Source organism: Hyla sarda, chromosome 1 (genome assembly GCF_029499605.1).
Source record: "Hyla sarda isolate aHylSar1 chromosome 1, aHylSar1.hap1, whole genome shotgun sequence".
In the NCBI taxonomy this organism is placed as follows: domain Eukaryota; kingdom Metazoa; phylum Chordata; class Amphibia; order Anura; family Hylidae; genus Hyla; species Hyla sarda.
In genome coordinates this window covers 327,032,128-327,053,525 of record NC_079189.1, presented here as the reverse complement: position 1 = coordinate 327,053,525, position 21,398 = coordinate 327,032,128, and the positions used below count along the sequence as shown (strand labels likewise).

Below are 21,398 nucleotides of genomic sequence, written 5' to 3'. Positions count from 1 at the left end.
CGATCGTGAGGTGGCACCAGTGCCACCTCACCCCTGCAGGCTATGGCTGTTCAGGACCGTCTCTGACGGCCCCGATCAGCCAGTAATTCCGGGTCACTGGAGACCCGATTGACCGATTGTCAAGTCATCTATGTCTGCTGTCACTACCCTCAGTCAAGTCAAGTCTATTATAGTCAACGTGGCTGTCCTAAAGTCTGTCAAGTCACTGCAAGTCCCAGCAAGCTGCAAGGTCCCTTCCGTGTTACTGCCCACCTCTCTGGGGTCCTGGCCTAACTGTAAAGACTGTTACCATCTGTCTACTTCAGTAAAGCTACCCTTAACCCTGACCTGACCTTGGACTCTTATTTTCCCTGCCTAACTAGGACTAGCCGTATCACCGTTCATGTGGTTATTGGGAAAACCCCGCCCTGGCATCACAAACATTTAGGGGTTAACACCATCTGCCCCTGGGCTACAACATCTGTCCCATACACCTCACCTTCACACCCCAGGGCTCACCACACAGTTGTGCATTTATGCTGGGAGAGCAGATCCTGCACTTGTGGTTCATTGCTAAGGGCGATCCCCAGCATAAAATGCATACACTGGGGATGCCTGCAGCAGACCACAAGTACCACAATGACATCCTACACTAGATGAAAGGTGTGGACATGTAACATATAGAGTAATACATAAATTTAGGTGCACTGCTGTGGTAGATGTAAACAGTGACATATGGCTAACGCTCAAACTGATGTTAAAATTGAGACATTAGCCAGTATGTCCATATGCATTTTATGCTGGGGGTGGCCCTTAGCAATGGACCACAAGCACAGGATCTGCTCCCCCAGCATAAATGCACAACTGCATTTGGGGTTGAGCACCTCCTGCTTTTTGAGACCATGTCTTTTCTTCTTGTTGTTGTTTAAATCCTATATTTCGAGATGTATAAACTCCACATTTAAAGGGAAACAATCATCAGATTTTACCCTATATAATGCTTGGCAAAGCGTTATATAGGGTAAAATCTTTATTTTCACCATTCCCGGGGGACGCTCCTGCCCCCAGGAATGGTGAAGATATGAAGTTATAAACTAGTCACCGCCGCCGCCGTAAGTAGTCACCTGGGTGGGGAGCTCTTCTCACCTACTCCCGTTCTTCTGCCGGGAGCAATGCCCCCTCCGCTTGATTGATGGGCCGCGTCATCGTTCCGCTCACTGAACAGACTGAGCAGAGCGATGACGCGGCCCGTCAATCAAGCGGAGGGGGCATCGCTCCCGGCCGAAGAACGGGAGTAGGGGAGAAGAGCTCCCCGCCCAGGTGACTACTTACGGCCGCGGCGGTGACTAGTTTATAGCTTCATATCTTCACCATCCCTGGGGGCAGGAGCGTCCCCCGGGAATGGTGAAAATAAAGATTTTACCCTATATAACGCTTTGCCAAGCGTTATATAGGGTAAAATCTGATGATTGGTTCCCTTTAATGAACCTTGATCACTTTCTAGGCAGCATTAAGGTTCACCTGTGAGGCCGGCAACACATTAGTCAACTTGGGTGGGGCTATAAGCCTGCCTCCCTCCTCTCATTGTATATGTGCCCAGTCACACTGGAGGTAACTGGGAGCAGGCTGTGAGTCGGACCTGATGCTGCTGTAATTGTCCACTGGCCCCTGGTATTGCCCATACGGCACAGGTAGGTTTAGTGTTAGGTCCCGTGCCACATGAGAAATCTTGGTGTTGGTGTACGGGCTCAGGTATGTACTGCATTTGTCATTGTCAGAATAAATGATAGTTTAAAGTGCCCATGTCATGGGTGCGGCTAAACCCCTTCTTAATATGTTTTTCATTTACAAAGACCTTTAACCCCTTAAGGATGCAGGGTGTACCCATACGCCCCCATTCCCAAATCCTTAAGGACTGAGGGCATACAGGTACGCCCTGCTTTTCTCTGGTCCCCGCTGCTGGCCTGGCAGGGACCGGACCAGGATGCATGCTGAGATCATTCAGCAGGCATCCCGGCATATCGCCCAGGTGGGTCCTGAGGTCCCCCCACATCAATTCAGACCAGCGATGTGCTAGGATTCCATTCCCTGCCGTTCACTGGGCGGGAATCGAAGCTGGATGCCTGCTAAAATCATTCAGCAGGCATCCCGGCACAGTGCCAAGATGGATCCTGAGGATCGCAGATCGGCAATAAATACGGTATAACCCAAAGACCCAGATAAGGATGATGATCGGTGGTGTAATATACACCACCAATCATCATCTGTACTGTACTGGGGGGTGGCAGTGTTGCCACCCCCCAGTACAGCTGTAATTGGGCAGACCGCACCAATCACAGTGTATGAGGAGGGGGGAGGAGAGCAGGAGTATGTTGCTCCACTCTGATCAGCACCATTTTACATCTGGGGAGACTCCGCTTCTGGCAAAACATCCCAAGCAAGCGAGAGTAACCACCTTTACGTGGATACATTTTATACTAGTATCCCTCTCTTCACATCCCTCGCCGCCAGATCCACGGTCGCTTGTGGGACAGTCCAAAAGAATCAAAGAGGACTTCCGCTCCATCCTCTACACACTCCTATCCCCCGGGGTGAGTCCCGTGCCTCTTCCCATGAAAACCTGTTGCTGGTCAGGTATAAGGACAAGAGAGACATGAGTCCTTATGCTCACCACAATTCATGGGAAAGGCAGCAACCCTGTCCCTGTGTGAGGTACCGCGGGACCGGTCCTCAAGCCTGATTGTATTCTGGACTACAATCAGTATATGTGGGGAGTTGATCTTTCTGATCAAGTCCTCAAGCCATATGATGCCATGCAGTAAACACGGACATGGTACAAAAGTTAGGGTCTGCTTGGTACAGGTTGCCAAGTATAACTCTTTTGTACTGTCCAAGTACACTGGCAACACAGGGACATTCCTGCAGTTTCAAGAGGAAGTTCTAAAGGCCCTCATCTTTGTTGACCGCCAAAGAGCGGGTCAGAGTACCTCTAGAACTATGGTTCCCTGGATCGTCCCCGGCCAACACTTTCCAGGTGAGGTCCCCCACACTGGAAGAAAGGGACGATCACAGAAAAAATGTGTCACAGGAGGGGGATTCGGAAGGACACCACCACTCAGTGTCACACTTGCCCCGATCATCTGGGCCTCAGCATTAAAAACTGCTTCAGGTGGGGAGAGATCGCTGCCCATTTTAGGCAACTGCAAACCCCCAATGCTGTTGACTCTGTGTCCCATTACCCATATTTTTTGGGGAAAAGAAAGATATTATCAGGGGTATTGGGAAAGAGGTTTTTTTTTTTTTTTTTTGGACGACAATGTACTTTGGACAGATACATTGGAGTATAATTCTAGGGAATTAAAATTAGGGAAACGGATGAAAAAAAATTGTGCACATATTCGCTATGTCCGTTCACTTTTTTTCCATGCGAAAATGTGCATGAAATATGCGCATAAAAAATTAGCATAAAAATTAGCATGTGAAAACAAAAAAGCTAAAATTTGCATTAAAAATTTGCATTAAATTTGCATAAAAACGTGTGAGAAAAACAAAAAAAATGAATATTCGTCATTACGAATATATAGAACTATATTCTAAATATTAGCGAAATCGCAAAGTGCCGATATTCGCGATCAAAATTTGCATTATGTATATTCGTGCTCAACACTAGTCCTCTGCATGCTGACACATGCAAAAGAATCCCGCAGCAGAGTGGGGATATCGGGGACTCCCTTCCCACCCTTTCTTTAACTCTGTCCATTTTGCCCCAGATGAAGCAAAAACACAGTGCAATTTTCAAAAGTTACCCTTCATCCATTCCTGGAAAATAAATGTATTAAACACCCATGCATTCAAAATGTCTTCTTTACCCCTATACCTATTCCTCAGGGTGGGTACTTTCTGTAATGGTGTCCCATGTGGGTGTTTCTTTTTTTGAATTTTCCTCTGAATGTATGTAACTGTCAGCTACTGATATGCCATAGGTCACAAATACAAACAGACCTCTTTGACTTCTGAGCCTTGTTGTGTGCCCGCCCAGCATGTTACCCGATATGTGGATGCATTTCCATAGTCAGGGGAAAAAGCCCTTCAAAATGTTTAACCCAATTTCTCCCATTACCCGCATTTTAGTGTATAAAAATCCAATATTTAAATTTACGGACAACTGTTCAAAAAAAACAGTGAGGTGTAAGAACTCACTGTACCCCTTGTTACCTTCCTTGAGGGGTGTAGTTTCAGAATTGTGGTCACGTGTTTTTGTTATTTTTTTAGATTTTATGTCAGAACCTCAACCAAGCACCACTTTAGGCTTCAAATCTCATCGGTGCTGTCTCACTCCTAAGCCCTGTTTTGTACCCGCATACTGCTTTACTGCCATATATAGGGTATATCCTTATTCTGGAGAAATTGGGCTACAAATTTTGTGGAGTTTTTTTTTCTCTTACTACTTGTGAAACTAAAAATTTTTGCTTAATACCAGCAATTTAGTATTAAAAATAAAATTTTTCACTTTTACAGCCCAATGTTCAAAAAACCTGTGAGGTGTAAGTACTCACTGTAACCTTTGTTATGTTCCTGGAGGGGGGTATAGTTTCCAAAATGGTGTCACATATGGGGAGGTTCTGCTGTTCTGGCATCATGGGAGGTTTCAAAATGCGCATGGCCCCGACTTCAATTTCAGCAAAATTCTCTCTCCAAAAGTCCAATGGCGCTCCTTCTGTTCTGAGACCTGTAGTGCACCAGCAGAGCACGCAACGTCCACATATGGGGCGTTTTCTTAATTGAAAGAAATTGGGCTTCAAATTTTAGGGTCCATTTTCTCCTATTACCCCTTGTGAAAAAGAAAAATTTGGGTAACACCATCATTTTAGTGTTAAAAATTCTTCGAGTCCATATTCAATGCAAACTCGTCACACACCTGTGAGGTTTTAAGGCTCACTATACCCCTTGTTACGTTCCTTGAGGGGTGTAGTTTCCAAAATAGTATGCCATGTGTTTTTTTTTTTTTTTGCTGTTCTGGCACCCTGCAGACTTTGGTAATACAACATGCCCCCCAAAAACCATTTCAGCAAAATTCTCTTTCAAAAAGCCAGATTTTGCTCCTTCTCTTCTGAGCATTGTAGTGCGCTAGCAGAGCGCTTAACGTCCACATATGGGGCGTTTTCTTAATCGGAAGAAATTGTGCTTCAAATTTTGGGGTCCATTTTCTCCTATTACCCCTTATGAAAAAGAAAAGTTTGATGTAGCACCATCATTTTAGTGTTAAAAAATCAAATTCTCCATTTTCACGTCCAAATTCAATGGAATGTTGTCAAACACCTGTGAGGTGTTAAGGCTCACTATACCCCTTGTTACATTCCTTTCCAAAATAGTATGCCATGTGTTTTTTATTTTTTTTTTTTTTTTGTTTCTTTGCTGTTCTGGCACCCAGGGGACTTTCTAAATGCAACATGCTCCCCAAAAACTATTTCTGTAAAATTCTCTTTCAAAGAGCCAAATTTTGCTCCTTCACTTCTAAGCATTGTAGTGTGCCAGCAGAGCAATTAACATTCACATTTGTGGTGTTTTCTTAATCAAGAGATATTGGGCTTCACATTTCGGGGTCCATTTTCTCCTATTACCCCTTGTGAAAAAGAAAAATTTAGGGTAACAACATCATTTTAATGTTAAAAATCTATTTTTTCCATTTTCTCGTCCACCTTCAACGCAAGGTCGTCAAACACCTGTGAGGTTTTAAGGCTCACAATAACCCTTTTTACATTCCTTGAGGGGTGTAGTTTCCAAAACAGTGTGCAGTGTGGGGGTTATTTTGCTGTTCTGGCACCATGGGGGTTCCTAAATGCAACATGGCCCCCATAAACCATGACAGCAAAATTTGTTTTAAAAATCCCACAGTTTCTCTTTCCCTCTTGAGCCATGTTGTGAGCCCGCAGAGCACTTTATGTCAACATATGAGGTATTTCCATACTCAAGAGAAATTGAGCTACAAATATTGGGGGGGGGGGGTTCTCCCTATACCACTTTTAAAAATGAAAAAAAAAATGGGGCTACAAGAACATGTTTGTAAAAACTGCAGTTTTTGATATTTCTCCTCCACTTTGCTGCTATTCTTGTGAAACACCTAAAGGGTTAACAAAGTTTCTGAATATCATTTTGAATACTTTGAGGGGTTTAGTTTCTATAATGGGGTCATTTATGGGATATTTCTCACAGAAAAGCCCCTCAAATCCACTTCAAACTTAACTGGTCCCTAATAAATTAAGATTGAAAATCTTGAAAATTGCTGCTATACTTTGAAGCCCTCTAATGTGTTCAAAATGTAAAAACATGTCAACTTTATGATGTCAATATAAAGTAGACATATTGTATTTGTGAATTAATATACTTTTTTTTTTTTGGAATATTAATTTTCCTTACAAGCAGATAGTTTCAAAGTTAGAAAAATTATTTTTTTTTTTACATTTTCATGAAATTTGGGGATTTTTCACCAAGAAAGGATGTAAGTAACATATTCTACTTTGTTAAAGTAGAATATGTCACGAAAAAACAGTCTCGGAATCAGAATAAACGGTAAAAGAATCCCAAATTTATTAATACATAAAATGACAGTGGTCAGAATTGCAAAAAAGGGCTCAGTCCTTAAGGTGAAAAAGAGTCCTTAAGGGGTTAAATGCTTGCTTTTTTTATGGCACGAGGTTTACTTTTTAATGATATAATTTATAGAACAATATAAATAATATATTGAAAATGTGAAATTGAGGCAACACGTTTTTGATTAAAACACAAACTTTAAATTTCAGCCTCGTGAGGTGAGCACTCTGGCCTGTAGGCTTTGGGTTTTTATCTTTTTGCCTTCAGTTTTGTAACTGTGCTGCAGCAATGTACCTTTTTAATGTGCTGAAAAACATTTTTAACATTGGGGTGGAAGGGGAAAAAAATGCAAATTCTCCAATTTTGCATGGTTCAGTACAATTATGTTGATGCCAAATTTATAAACAGACGAGGGCAAAATTGTTGATACCCTTTCAGAAAACCCCACAATGCTCCCTGATATAACTTAAAACTGACAAATATAATAAATAAAACAAACTTATAACAATTAACTGATGAAAATTGGTTCAACAGAATCAATTTGTAAACAAAATAATGAAACTGGTCTGGACATAAATGAGGGTACTCCTAGAACAGATAGGAAATAATTTGACAATAGGCACATGTTTTATTACTTTAAAAAAATATGGCATTAAAGATGTCAAAACTGAGTTATCTCTGATCCTGATCATTGCAGGTTGGGTTCCACTGTTATAAATGGTAAGCACTATAGATAAGCAAACTTTTCAACAGGTCAGTTCTGCTACTTAACCAAACTTTGACAAAAAGTTATTTTCCTGACCAAACTGTCCGAACCTGTACATCACCAATAGCTCATAAACGTGTAAGAAACTGTCTAGGAGCCCTAAAAGCCTTGTATAACGCTGTTAGGTCACCTAGGAGTGTATCTCTGCACTTCTTAACTGTTTTTAACCCCTTGAGGACTGGGCCATTTTTCATTTTTGCACTTTCGTTTTTTTCCTCTTCCCCTTCTAAAAATCATAACGCTTTCAGTGATCCACCAAAAGACCTATATGAGGGCTTTTTTTATGCGCTACCAAAGTTCAATTTTGTAAGTTTTGTGGGCTTTCAATTCCACACAGTGTACTTTTTGGTAAAAATGACATAATATGTTTATTCGGTAGGTCTGTATGATTAAAATGTTACCCAACTTATATAGGCTTTGTTTTGCTACTTTTAACCCCTTAAGGACGGATGGTTTTTCAATTTTTGCATTTTCATTTTTTTCCTCATCACCTTCTAAAAATAATAACACAATTTTGCACCTAAAAATCCATATCATGGCTTATTTTTTGTGCCACCAATTCTACTTTGTAATGACATCAGCCATTTTACCCCAAAATCTATGGTGAAACGAAAAAAAAAAAATCATTGTGCGACAAAATGGGAAAAAAACGCCATTTTGTAACTTTTGGGGGCTTCCGTTTCTACGCAGTAAATTTTTCGGTAAAAATGACATATTATCTTAATTTTTTAGGTCCATACGGTTAAAATGATATCCTACTTATATAGGTTTGATTTTGTATTACTTCTGAAAAAAATCATAACTACATGCAGGAAAATGTATACGTTTAAAATTGTCCTTTTCTGACCCCTATAACTTTTTTATTTCTCCATGTATGGGGTAGTATGAGGGCTAATTTTTTTGTGCCATGATCTGAAGTTTTTATCGGTACCATTTTTGTTTTGATCTGACTTTTTGATCGCTATTTATTCATTTTTTATGGTATAAAAAGTTACCAAAAATACATTATTTTAGATTTTGGAATTGTTTTTGCACGTACGCCATTGACCGTGCGGTTTAATTAACAAATTAATTTTATTTATGCACGCGGCAAAACCACATATTTTTATTTTTATTTACACAGTTTTTTTTATTGGGAGAAGGGGGGGTGATTCAAACTTTTATTAGAGAAGGGGTAAAATGATCTTTATTAACTTTTTTACTCTTTTTTGCAATGTTATAGCCCCCATAGGGGACTATTACATGCAGTACATTGATTGAATACACTGATTACTGCCATTGCATTCAATGGCAGGGATTAGTGTTATCAGCGGTTGATTGCTCAAGCCTGGATTTCAGGCTTGGAGAAATCAATCGTCGATCAGATGCGCAGGAGGCAGGTAAGGCACCCTTCTGCTGCGTCCTAGATGATCGGGACCTCGCGATTTTACCGCGATGGTCCCGATCAGCCAGACTGAGCTGCTGAGAAGCTGTTACCAACTGGGACCCACCAGGTATGATGCGAGCTCACCTGCTGAGCGCGCGCCATACCTCAGGAGACACTTATGGATGTTTATAAACGTTCATATGCGTTAAGCGGTTAAAAAAATTATAACTTTTTGTATGAAAATTAGCATGTTTAAAAATGTCCTCTTCTGACCGATATAACTTTTTTATTGTTCTGTATATGGAGATGTGTCAGGGCAAATGTTTGGCTCCGTGATCTGTAGTTTTTATCGGTATCATTTTTGTTTTGATGTGACTTTTTGATCACTTTTTATAAATTTTTTAATGGTATACAAGGTGACCAAAAATACGCAATTCTGGACTTTGGTATTTGTTTTACGTATACGCTATTGACCATGTGGTTAAAGTAACATTACATTTTTATAGTTCTGACATTTATGCACGCAGCAATACCACATATGTTTATGTTTATTTTTTGTTTACATATTTTTTTATGGGAAAAGGGGGGTGATTTAAAATTGTATTAGGGAACGGGCAAATTCCCTTTTATTAACTTTCTTTTTTACACAATTTCATAGTCCCCATTCCTATAACATGCAAACAATAGATTGCATACACTGTTCAATGCTATGCCATAGCATAGAATTGATCAGTGTTCGCAGTGTTCATCTGCTCCAGCCTGCCATGGCTGGAGCATCAAATCATCGATTGAATTGCTTGGAAGCAGGTAAGAGCCCTCTCACCGTCCTCTCGCTGAGCTGCCGAGACTGTTTTACTTTTATTTTAAATGCCACAATGAACTTTTCAGCACACAGTTCACCGCTTCACCACTCAATATGACTAATTATGCCATAGATTTACAGACTATGCCCATCTACTTTAATGAGTTGGATTGAGCGGCAAGCAGGGGGATCAAGTACACAGCCGTGCACTTCTACTAGCTATAAGGGGGGTGGTGGGGGTTATGGTGTTCTCAGCACTAAGATATGTAAAAAAAAATGAAATAACATTAAAGGGGTACTCCGGTGGAAAACTATTTTTTTTAAATCAACTGGTGCAAGAAAGTTAAACAGATTTGTAGATTAATTCTATATAAAAATCTTAATCTTTCCAGTACTTATCAGCTGCTGTATACTACAGAGGAAGTTATATTCTTTTTGAATTTATTTTCTGTCTAACTACAGTGCTCTCTGCTGACACCTCTGTCCATGTCAGGATGGGAAAAATGTCCAGAATTGGAAAAAATCCCAATAGCAAACCTTTCCTGCTCTGGACAGTTCCTGACACGAACAGAGTGTCAGCAGAGAGCACTGTGGTCAGACAGAAAAGAAATGCAAAAAGAAAAGAACTTCCTGTGGAGCATACAGCAGCTGATAAGTACTAAGAAGGATTACAATTTTTAAATAGAAGTAATTTACAAATCTGTTTAACTTTCTGGCACCAGTTGATTTTACTATTTTTTTTTTTTTTTTCCAGTGGAGTACCCCTTTAATGCTTTAACCAAATAAAAGATAAATGTGGACTGATCTGTATTGAAGTTCAAAGGATGGAAAACCCACTCTGATACACCCTAGTCACAAAAATAATGTAGAGATGACTGTTGAATCTCTCCCAAACAATGATGTATAAGGCTACTATCATACTGCCGTTTTTCCCCGTCGATAACGGCAAAGTCAAAGTCTCTTTTTTTTTTTTCCCCTGACTTTAACGGCCGTTCTCATAACAGGGAGCAATGGAAAACAAGGGGTCCTGGCTGCTCCCATTTACTATAATGGGGGCTGCCGGGCGCTGCTATGAATAGCGGGAGAAAAAGATGGTACATGCAGTAATTTTTCTTTTGTTATTCTGCCCGGCTCTCCCAGTGGCCGTCACACTGCCATGCACTATCGGCAGTGTGAAAGGGGCCTAACAAGTACACATAACAAGTAAAGTATAAAAACATCTTGTGTTTTACTGCTGCTGAAGTGATTACAGTCATTGGACCCATAGATGTCCCATCACTTTATTTTAAAAAATAAGTTAGTTGTGTGATAATCTGTTTATTCTTTTGGATTTTTTTTCAGGAACAAATTGTGAAATAGAAATCGATGAATGTTTGTCAAAGCCTTGTGTAAACAACGGTGAATGTACGGATCTGAAAGGAGATTTTCAATGTCTGTGTCCCCCCGGATATACCGGCAAACGATGTGAACAAAACATTGATGATTGCCAAAGTAGACCTTGCAAGAATGGGGCCTCCTGCATTGATGGAATTAATAGCTTCAGGTGATAAAACTTAACAATAGGATTGCTGTAGAAGATTGTCCATAGGGAGGAAATTATTCTTGTATTTATTACTAACTATGGTCTAGTTAGGCTAATGGACATGATGTGTGAAAAGTAAATTTTAGAAAGGACACATATACTGCTCAAAAAAATAAAGGGAACACTAAGATAACACATCATAGATCTGAATAAATGAACTAATCGTATGAAATACTTTCGTCTTTACATAGTTGAATGTACTGACAACAAAATCACACAAAAATTATCAATGGAAATTAAATTTATCAACCCATGGAGGTCTGGATATTGACTCACACTCAAAATCAAAGTGGAAAACCACACTACAGGCTGATCTAACTTTGATGTAATGTCCTTAAAACAAGCCAAAATGAGCCTCAGTAGTATGTGTGGCCTCCACGTGCCCGTATGACCTCCCTAATATGCCTGGGCATGCTCCTGATGAAGTGGGGGATGGTCTTGTGAGGGATGTCTTCCAAGACCTGGACTAAAGCATCCCTAGCTCCTGGACAGTCTGTGGTGCAACGTGGCATTGGTGGAAGGAGCAAGACATGTTGTCCCAGATGTGCTCAATCGGATTCAGGTCTGGGGAGCGGGTGGGCCAGTCCATAGCACCAATGCCTTCCTCTTGCAGGAACTGCTGACACACTCCAGCCACATGAGGTCTAGCATTGTCTTGTATTAGGAGGAACCCAGGGCCAACCGCACCAGCATATGGTTTCACAAGGCGTCTGAGGATCTTATCTCGGTACCTAATGGCAGTCAGGCTACCTCTGGCAAGCACATGGAGGGCTGTGCGGCCCCCCAAAGAAATGCCAGTCCACACCATTACTAACCCTTCGTCAAACTGGTCATGCTCGAGGATGTTGCAGGCAGCAGTACTCAATGGCGTCTCCAGACTCTGTCACGTCTGTCACATGTGCTCAGTGTGAAGCTGCTTTCATCTGTGAAGAGCACAGGGCGCCATTTGCAAATTTGCCAATCTTGATCTTCTCTGGCAAATGCCAAACGTCCTGCACAGTGTTGGGCTGGAAGCACAACCTCCACCTGTGGATGTTGGGCCCTAATGGAGTTTGTTTTTGACCGTTTGAGTGGACATATGCACATTTGGGGCCTGCTGGAGGTCATATTTCAGGGCTCTGGCAGTGCTTCTCCTGCGGCCTCCTCCACATTTCCTGATGTGCTGACAGACACAGCAAACCACCTTGCCACAGCTCGCATTGATGTGCCATCCTGGATGAGCTGCACTACCTGAGTCACTTGTGTGGGTTGTAGATCCATCTCATGCTACCACTAGAGTGAAAGCACTGCCGGCATTCAAAAGTGACCAAAACATTAGCCAGGAAGCAAAGGAACTGAGAAGAGGTCTGTGGTCACCATCTGCAGAACCACTCCTTTATTGGGGGTGTCTTGCTAATTGATGTTGTCTGTTCCATTTGCACAACAGCATGTGAAATTGATTGTCGATCAGTGTTGCTTCCTGAGTGGACAGTGTGATTTCCTAATGGAGTTACATTATGTTGTTGAAGTGTTCCCTTTATTTTTTTGAGCAGTGTATAAACAGTACCATAAGATATCTGACAGCAAGACATTTTAATTTTAATCCATAATAGATCCATAAAGGATCAATATGAGAATGCACATAATTGCTCATACATGAGCATCTTGCCTTTATTATAGAATATGGCATGGTGGTTGTGATTTTGTACAACTCTGAATAATGAACATTTTGCACAGTGTAATATTCTTTAGTATACAGTATATGGGCCTTTATTTATTTCTACCTAGAGTCCATTGCTTTAGCTCACACAAATAGCTCAGTAAGCTATGTGCTATGCTTATCATCAAAAACAGTGATACTTCAGTAGAAAGCTGACCGATCCCATTAGAAGTTGGGATTTGCTGTCATACTTGTTAAAGGGATATTCCAGGATATTTTGTCTTCAGCATTTAAGCCCATGATGCTAAGTTATAATAACGTGTAATATGCTTCTATTACCTCCATGTGCCCATTTATCCTGTTTTATGCCGACGCATGCTCCGAAGTGCTGTAGTGCAAGTCTTTTAATTTTAATTTAACTTTGTAGTTTTCTTTTTTTTCTTTTTTTTTTCTCGACAGGCAAGTTGCCCCTTTTCCTGCATTTTGCTTTTTTTACACTTGCTCTGAGCTGTGGGGTTTTCACCACATTTTGTTGGGATTTTTCTAAACTGTCGACGACATGTCCCTTTTTCTGGGGACACATCCCTTTTCCCATTGGCCACGCCCTTTTCAGGTTTTCTGAGTAATACAGAGGGATGGTAAGGTTTTTGGGATTTCTTGATCGCAAACTCTGGTGCACACAACATGCAATACAATTTGGTCACAAAACCAAATAAAAAGTGTAGAATTACCTACAGTAAATGAGGGCCAATATGTAATAAGTCACATGCTCTCCAGGGGGTGTGGCTATGCTGCAGGGGATAGGTGAATAACCGGTTAAAAGGGATTTACTAAAGTAATGTTATCCACCCACCTATGGCAGCATAGCTGAATGGACTGCTGGGAATAACCAGAAGCAACAGTAAAATAAAAACTTGCACTACAGCACTTACGGGTGTGGGTCCTGTACATTGGCTCAATGGCTGAAAAAAAGAATCTTGCAATATCATTTTAAGGATAGAATACATGACAGTAGTGAGAACAGAGCTTTAACAGAATCATAAACCAGGTTCCTGTTGAAATTTTAAAGGATGTTGCATGGTATACACATGCACCACTATCACACAGACCCATAAAATGAATTAAAAAAAAAATTCTCTTATGTACAAAGAAGTATTAAAAGGCATATATAGGACAACATAATAATTCTTTTGAGCAAGCAAAGGCAGTTCGAGTGCTCCAAGAAATCTATAAAATCTCTGGCTTTATAAAAAAAAAAAAAAAAAAATTAAAAGCAGGGTTGTACAAATGTCACTCAAGAGTAAGAGCTGGACACGTTTCAGGAAGTTATCCTTTTGTTAAGAGCACGACAAAGGGGGAAACCTTACTCCTGTGTGACATTTGTAGAATTCTGCTTTTAACAAAGCCAGTGATTTTATGGACTTCTTGGAGTACTCAAACTTTCTTTGCTTGGACCGTTGCACGTGTAGGATGCGAGCAGCTCCTGGAGTCTACTGTTTATTTGATGAGCTGACAACGCCTTCTTCCTTCTGAGTGACCCGAACCTTAGGATTTTTCCAGCTCGGCGAACACTGAAGCTTTTAGCGGTTTGGCTCGTGCGAGCCGGTAAATAGCGCCAAAACCCTGAAAGCATGTTTTTTTGGGCGGACGGAAGAAGCAGGGGGAGCAGGGGGTGGTAAGATGACGCAGATAAAGCAGCAGGTCACATGATAACCCAGGTCTATCATGTGATATACTGCTTACTGTGTCAATCAAGCACAAAAGCCAATAGGACACAGCCAGGGACACAGATAAAAGGCAGATGTCACCCATAGCATGCTGGGAACTTCTACAGAGAGCAGAAAGAGAGAGGCAGAGAGCCAGACATTGGAGACAGTTAGTGGTTAGAAAGATAAAGACTGAGATACAGATTACAAAGAGAAGATAAATAGGGACAGTGAGTGATTAGAAAGAGAGAGATAAAGATTAGAAAGAGAGACATGTTTGTGTGAACAGGATTTATATAGGATTTCCTATAGGGGCTTCAATACACCAAAACAGCATTTAAGGGGACATCCTAATCACAGCCTCTGAAGGGCTCATCTTTTGCTACCACACATCAACAGCCTTTTTAAGGCTCATACCTGCATGTACCTGAATTGAATAGTGTGTCTTAACCATCTCCAGTGAGGTAAATTGATCTGTGCTACCCACCCACAAAGCGTATTCAAGAAGCACCTATATACCTATAGGGCCTGTCAACACAGTAGTGAATATAATAGATTTCTGAAAACACCTTCAGTACGCATTATGCTGTCATCCCTGCCACCCAAAAAGTGTGTTTAAGTTACACATATCTAGCCTGTAGTGTTATACGGTTCTGGTGCATTTTATATTGTCCCGCAAACACCTTCAGTACTCATTGTGCTGTCATCTCTGCCACGCAAAAAGCATTCAATGCTTTGAAACTTAGATTTGACAAGTTGGTGAAAAATCACACAAAAACGATCTATACAGTGTAGATCTATACAGTGACATTGGCTATCCCTCAACACTGATGTTAAAATTTAGACATTCCCAGTATATCCTTATATGAAGGACATACCAGAGCCCGCACACCAATGCCAAGGTTTCTCAAATGGCACAGGACCTAGCGCTAAACCTACCTGTGCGTAATAAGCAAAACAAGGGCCAGTGGGCAATTACGGTAGCATTAGGTCGGCTCCTTTGTACGCATTTTTATGATCGCCCCTAGCAACGGACTACAAGGGCAGGATCTGCTCCCCCAGTATAAATGCACAACCGCATTTCGGGTTGAGCACCTCCAGCCATTTGAGACCACATTTTTTGTTGTTGTAGGCAGGATCACCCATAATCACATGAGGCATGCAGCCTATCTGCAGCCAGCCAGCCCTGTGATGTCACAGCCCTATATATTCGGCAGCCATCTCTGCAGACAGCCATTGCTGGGATTATTTCCTGAGAAAGCAGACAGTGTCTGTGTGTGTTACAGAAGGCAGGCAGATAGACAGGGACAGTAGAGGGAGAGAGAGAGAGAGAGTACATTAAATGTTGCAAGCGTACTGGGGTATATTACTCTAAAGCTCATAGGGGACAGTTAGTGTGAGCACTAAAAGACCTAGTAACTTGGTTTTAATGCCTACTTCAGATGTAACTGTACTGGGGCGTATTTAGCTATCCTAAGTGTAATATATGCACTCAGTGCTTTTACGTTTTTTCCTGTTAAACTCATAGGGGCCAGTTAATGATAAAGGCCATAAATATCTACACACCTGCTTTAAACGCCTAATTCAGGTGTAACCTTACTGGGGCGTATTTTCCTATCAAGTGTAATATATACACACTCAGCTGTTGTACAAGTATGTCAGGCAAAGAAGTGCCAGGACGTACACAGAGGAGTGGCAGAGGCCTAAATTTATTAGGCGCAGGCAGAGGTCGCAGCAGAGTAGGCGCAAATGGCAGCAAGAGTTGCAGCGAGAGGTCTGAGCTCCCAGTGTCAGCTAGCGATCGTGTCTTGACCAGCAACCCAGCCGTCATTGATTGGGTAACTTGGTCATCAAATTCATCTCAAGTGACATCTGACACCCCCAGTCAACAGATGGTGGGTTCCTCAGACTCAACCCTCAGTTGGCATGGCACGGGAGCAGTTCCTGTCCTCCAACTGTCTCTGTCCTATGTAGTTCCCTCACGCAGTATTGCATCAACGATCAACTAGAGGACATTCAGCAGCTACTACCCAGCCAAGAATTGGAGGAGACATCCGCCGTTTCCTCTGCTAGGCGGGCAAGTAGTGATGAGGAGAGTGGCATGGGAGGTGGTGTTGGGAGCGTTCAGGCTCCTGAAACAGACACCATTCAGGAACTTGAGGATGACATCAGTGATGTGCAGACACAACTCAATGATGATGAAGCCGATCGCACTTGGGAGCTGGGTGCAGATGGGGCTTCATCATCATCAGGAGAAGAGGGTGGCAGGTTGCCTGTGAGGCAGCAGCTGAGCCAGCAAGATGGTAGCATGGTGGGCAGTCAGCATGGTGGCAGCAATAGGAAGTCTGGAGCCAAACGTGCCCAGAAAAGACCACCTGCTTTGCGACAGACTACCTGCCCGGGAGGTAGTGGAGCAGGGTTTTTTTATGGAGTTGGCGGCAGTAGCAGTCAGTCAGTGCAGACTGTTGGGGGGAAAATCAGCTACTTGGCGGTGTGGCAGTTTTTTTATCAAGCATCAGGAGGAGGTTAACATGGCCACATGCAAGATGTGTCAGCTGAAGGTGAAGCGTGGCCAGGGTCATAATGTTGGCACCACGGCTCTGCGTCAACATATGCAGCGTCACCACCCAGTGGCATGCCGCTCCCTGTTTCAGCCAGCCAAGGCTCCACCACCTTAGCCGAAGGGACCTGTCTGTCATTTCCATTTTCTTTTGGTCCTGATGCTCCTGCTCCTCCTACTTCTTGTCAGTCATTCCGGCAGCAATCCATCACAGAAGCCATGTCCAAGAGACAGCAATATGCGCCCACCCATCCAATGGCGCAGAACCTGAATGTGCTCCTGTCCAAGTTGCTGGTGCTGCAGTCCCTCCTTTTTAAAGTGGTGGACTCTGCATCTTTCCGTCATTACTTTTCAAAAAAGGCAGTACCAGCCTTGCAGAAACATGAAGAACAGAAGGTGGACCAGTCGTTGAGCCTGGCAGTGTGTACCAAAGTGCATGCCAGCGCTCATGTGTGGAGCTGTAACTACGGTCAGGGACAATACATTTCCTCAGGCCCACTGGGTGAATGTGGTTCCTGCACAGCCACACCAGCAACTTGGCCAGGTCACGCCGCTTCCGCCTCCACGCTCTCACGCCGTTGGTCCTGCGACAATGTCTGACTCTGCCTACTCATCCTCTGCCATATCCCCAGCCTCCACTGCAAGGACAAGTTTCAGTGCCCCTCCAGCGTACCATGTGTGCAGGGCACAGTGGTGTCACGCTGTTCTTCACCTGGTTTGCCTTGGTGAACGGAGTCAAACAGGTGAGGAACTGCTGAAAGTGATTCAAGAATCGAATCATGGCTTTCTCCGCGACTAATGGAATTGGGAACCATGGTGACCGACAACGGGAAGAACATCTTGTCTGCGCTGTGTCAAGGAAGGCTTACACATGCGCCCTGCATGGCTTACGTGTTCAACCTGGTTGTCAAACGTTTCCACCCAATTGCAACACATCCTAACAATGGGACAGAAACTTTGCATGCACTTCAGCCACTCGTACAACGCAAAGCACACCCTCCTTGAGCTGCAGCGTCAGAACGGTATACCACAACATAGTCTGATATGCGACATTTCCACCCGTTGGAATTCCTATCTGCGCCATCGTCCATCCTCTCGCAGGTCTGACTTGGGGGGCCATCTGCGCTCACCTTTCACTGCCATGGCTGCTGGGGAGGGGTGGGGTGGCAGAAGCAGCACCAGCTTCATCAGCAGCAGCCTGAGTCTACAGTCGCTGATGAGTAGTTGTCTTCACCCGCATAGTGAAGCAATTCATCAGCAGCAGGTAGACCTGGAGCAGGACCTGAACCAGCAGGTGGTGGCATACTTGGACATGACCCTGCCAACCCACATTAATGATCCGCTGGACTTCTGGGCAGCCAAACTGGATTTGTGGATGCCACTAGCAGAGTTTGCCCTGGAAAAGCTGTCCTGCCCGGCCAGTAGTGTGCCATCAGAGCGGGTGTTTAGTGCGGCGGGGGCCATAGTAACCACAAAATGTGGAGAGACTGACCTTTGTCAAGATGAATCAGGCTTGGATCAGCCAGGATTTCCAGCCACCAATGCATGATGCATCTGAGTATATTAACCATGGTGCCACACCATCACCTTACAAATATGGTTGCTGCTCCCCAGTTACAGAAATTCCTCTGCATCAGACCACAAATATTGAAGATATGCTTTAGCCAAAACTTTAACTTTTCTTAGGATAAAATATGTAGACCCAAAAATATTTTGATATCAAACAAAAAGAAAGTTGTGCAAAAAACACCATGTGTCACCTACACCACCAAGTATTGATGTAATGCAAAAACCTCTAAAAGGTGGAAGTGAACAATGTATGGTCCATTGTAAAAGGTGGCGGTAAAAACATCCCCTGTAAGGCCCTACTCTTGCCCTATTAATTCCCTTCTTGGCAAGTGTTACTCGCCCTAAAAGGGCGGCCCCACACAGGAACCTCTCCCTATTTTCATAGGTGGCAATAGGGAGATGTTCCTGTGTGGGGCTGCCCTTTTTAGAGCAAGCAAACACTTGCCAAGAAGGGAATTAATAGGGATCTCCCAGTCATTGTGTTGTAGTAGGCCTAAATTTATACCTGGCCAAGTTGCTGATGGCACAAGCCCTCCCATACCATCTTGTTGACTCCACGGCCTTCAAGCAACAAATGTCGCCATTATTTGCAAAGAGAGCAGTCTCCGCTTTGCACAATCATGTGGCGGAGAGGGTTGGCCACTCCATGTAATTGTCTGTGTGTAGAACAGTGCATACCACGGTTGATACGTGGAGAAGTAGCTACGGCCAGGGGCAATACGTCTTTTAAGGCCTACTGGGTCAACATCTTGCAGAACGAGGCTCTACCACAACAAAGCCAAAAAATTGTTGTGACACCTCCACCGTTGCGCCTATCCTCCTTCATGGACATCTTGCACCCCACGGGGAAGAGTGCAGCTTATTCTCCTCCTCCCCCACTCTCCTTCCATAGCTGCAAAATCAAGTGCTGCTATACTGTGTTACACCTGCTGAGCCTGGACAAGTAAACCCACATGGCAGATGAGCTGCTGCCCTGTCTGCAACAAGAGGTTTTACAGTGGTTCCCAAGTTGTGAGCTGACATTGGGAAACGTTATTGCCGATAACGGCACAAACATCCTCAAAACGCTGCGTCTAGGTGGCATGACACACTCTCCCTGTTTTGGCACACATGCTAAAGCTTGTGTTGAAATGTTTCTTGGCAACTTGTCCAGGTGTCAAGCCAATGGTGTCTACGTGCATAAAAATTTGCGTTCGGGTTAGCCATTTGTTTGCTTTTAAACATGACATGCTTCACCTACAGCACCAAATGTTCTTCCACAACAACACCTTATTTGCGACATTCCAAAATGGTGGAATTCCACTTTATAGATGTTTGACCGCCTCTACCAGCAGCACAAAGTGGTGTCCGACTTTCTCATGCAACAGCAAGACAATTTCTGGAGCCGGTGGGATTTACAGCTCAGGGATTGGCAGCTAATCATGGACAATTGTCGCTTGTTTGTGCCTTTTGAGGAGGTTACAAGATATGTCAGCAATGAAAACAGTGGCATTGAGGATGTAATGCCTCTAATATTCCTTTTGGAGCAGAAGCTGACAGTGATGATGGAAGAAGGAGAGATGGAGGAGACTACATGTCTTGATGGAAGCAGTATGGATGTTCTCCATGAGTTGGATGAGGCAGTAGTGGGACCTGAGGAGGAGGATTTGGAGATGGACTCTATGGAAGAGAGAGGGGTCGAGAGACCTTGGCAGCATGGGACAGAGGTGGAAAAAAAGGTGGGCCCTCAGAAAAGCTGGCAAGGATGGCTAGGTGTATGCTTTTCTGCTTGCACAATAACAGGCATATTGTGGGTTTGAAGGGAAAAGAAGAGTACTGGATAGCGACACTCAGACCCTCGGTATAAACCTAAAATGGGGGAATGTTTCTCGCCTTCTGAGAAGGCTTGCCATGGCTTTCAAGCAACAAACACCTGCTGAACGGGGTGTACTCAGTTTGCAACAATTTTTAGGTACTGTAGGTACTAACCAGTTCATATAGGTAAAACCTGCCATTTTAGAAATACTGACCTTAGCCATTATAGTTGGCCCTTGTCAATGTCAGATCCTTAAAGGGGTACTCCACTCCTAAGACATCTTATCCCCTATACAAGGGATAGGGGATAAGATGTCTGATCACGGGGTCCTGCCGCTGAGGAACCCCACAATCTCTCATGCAGCACCCACCTGTGTGAGTGTGAGTTGCACGCTAGTGCTGGAGGCTCCGAGTCTGAAGCCTCACGACTATGGGGCCTGAGTATCCTGAAGACACGATTCCACCCCATGTGACGTCACGCCCCACCCCCTTATTTCAAGGCTATGGAGGGGGAGTATACTTTTTCCAATCATTTAACAGTCCTACATTTTTGGCAGAAAAGTACATTAGCTTCCAATATTTTAAGTTAAATATGTGTATTGACTGAAGATATTTATGGTGTCTCCAGGGAGCTATTGTGTACTGTAAGATATGAATACAACATAATCGGGCAACTAATGCCTAATGCCTCAGTAAGAAAATGTATTAATGAAACATGTCTGAAATAAAAGCATTGATCAGCATTCTAAATGTGTTCCTTTTTGCATGGGGATATATTTATCTGTGTGATTTATATTTTAGGTGTACATGTAAGGAAGGCTTCATCGGAAAGCTGTGTGAAGTCAATGTCAATGAATGTGAATCCAACCCTTGCCTTAACCATGCTAAGTGTACAGATGGCATCAATTCTTACACTTGTAAATGTGCACCAGGATTTTCAGGAAGCAGGTGTGAAACAGGTATTTACCTACTGCCCAAACACACTTTGCTGAATATACAGACCTGCAAACAGGATACTAACATAAATCAGTTTAGGCTACACAT

General features: G+C 43.1%; 1 protein-coding gene across 6 annotated transcripts in view; it reads left to right on the top strand.

Annotated features, from left to right (window-relative positions):
• The window catches only part of SVEP1 (sushi, von Willebrand factor type A, EGF and pentraxin domain containing 1), a 401,736-nt gene that overhangs the window by 260,146 nt on the left and 120,192 nt on the right, over positions 1–21,398 (top strand). For all 6 annotated transcript variants that reach the window (XM_056519354.1, XM_056519345.1, XM_056519336.1 and 3 more), the window contains 2 exons: positions 10,846–11,047; positions 21,156–21,313. In XM_056519354.1, coding sequence (XP_056375329.1) covers positions 10,846–11,047; positions 21,156–21,313 — 360 coding nt within the window. The remainder of the gene's footprint in view (positions 1–10,845; positions 11,048–21,155; positions 21,314–21,398) is intronic.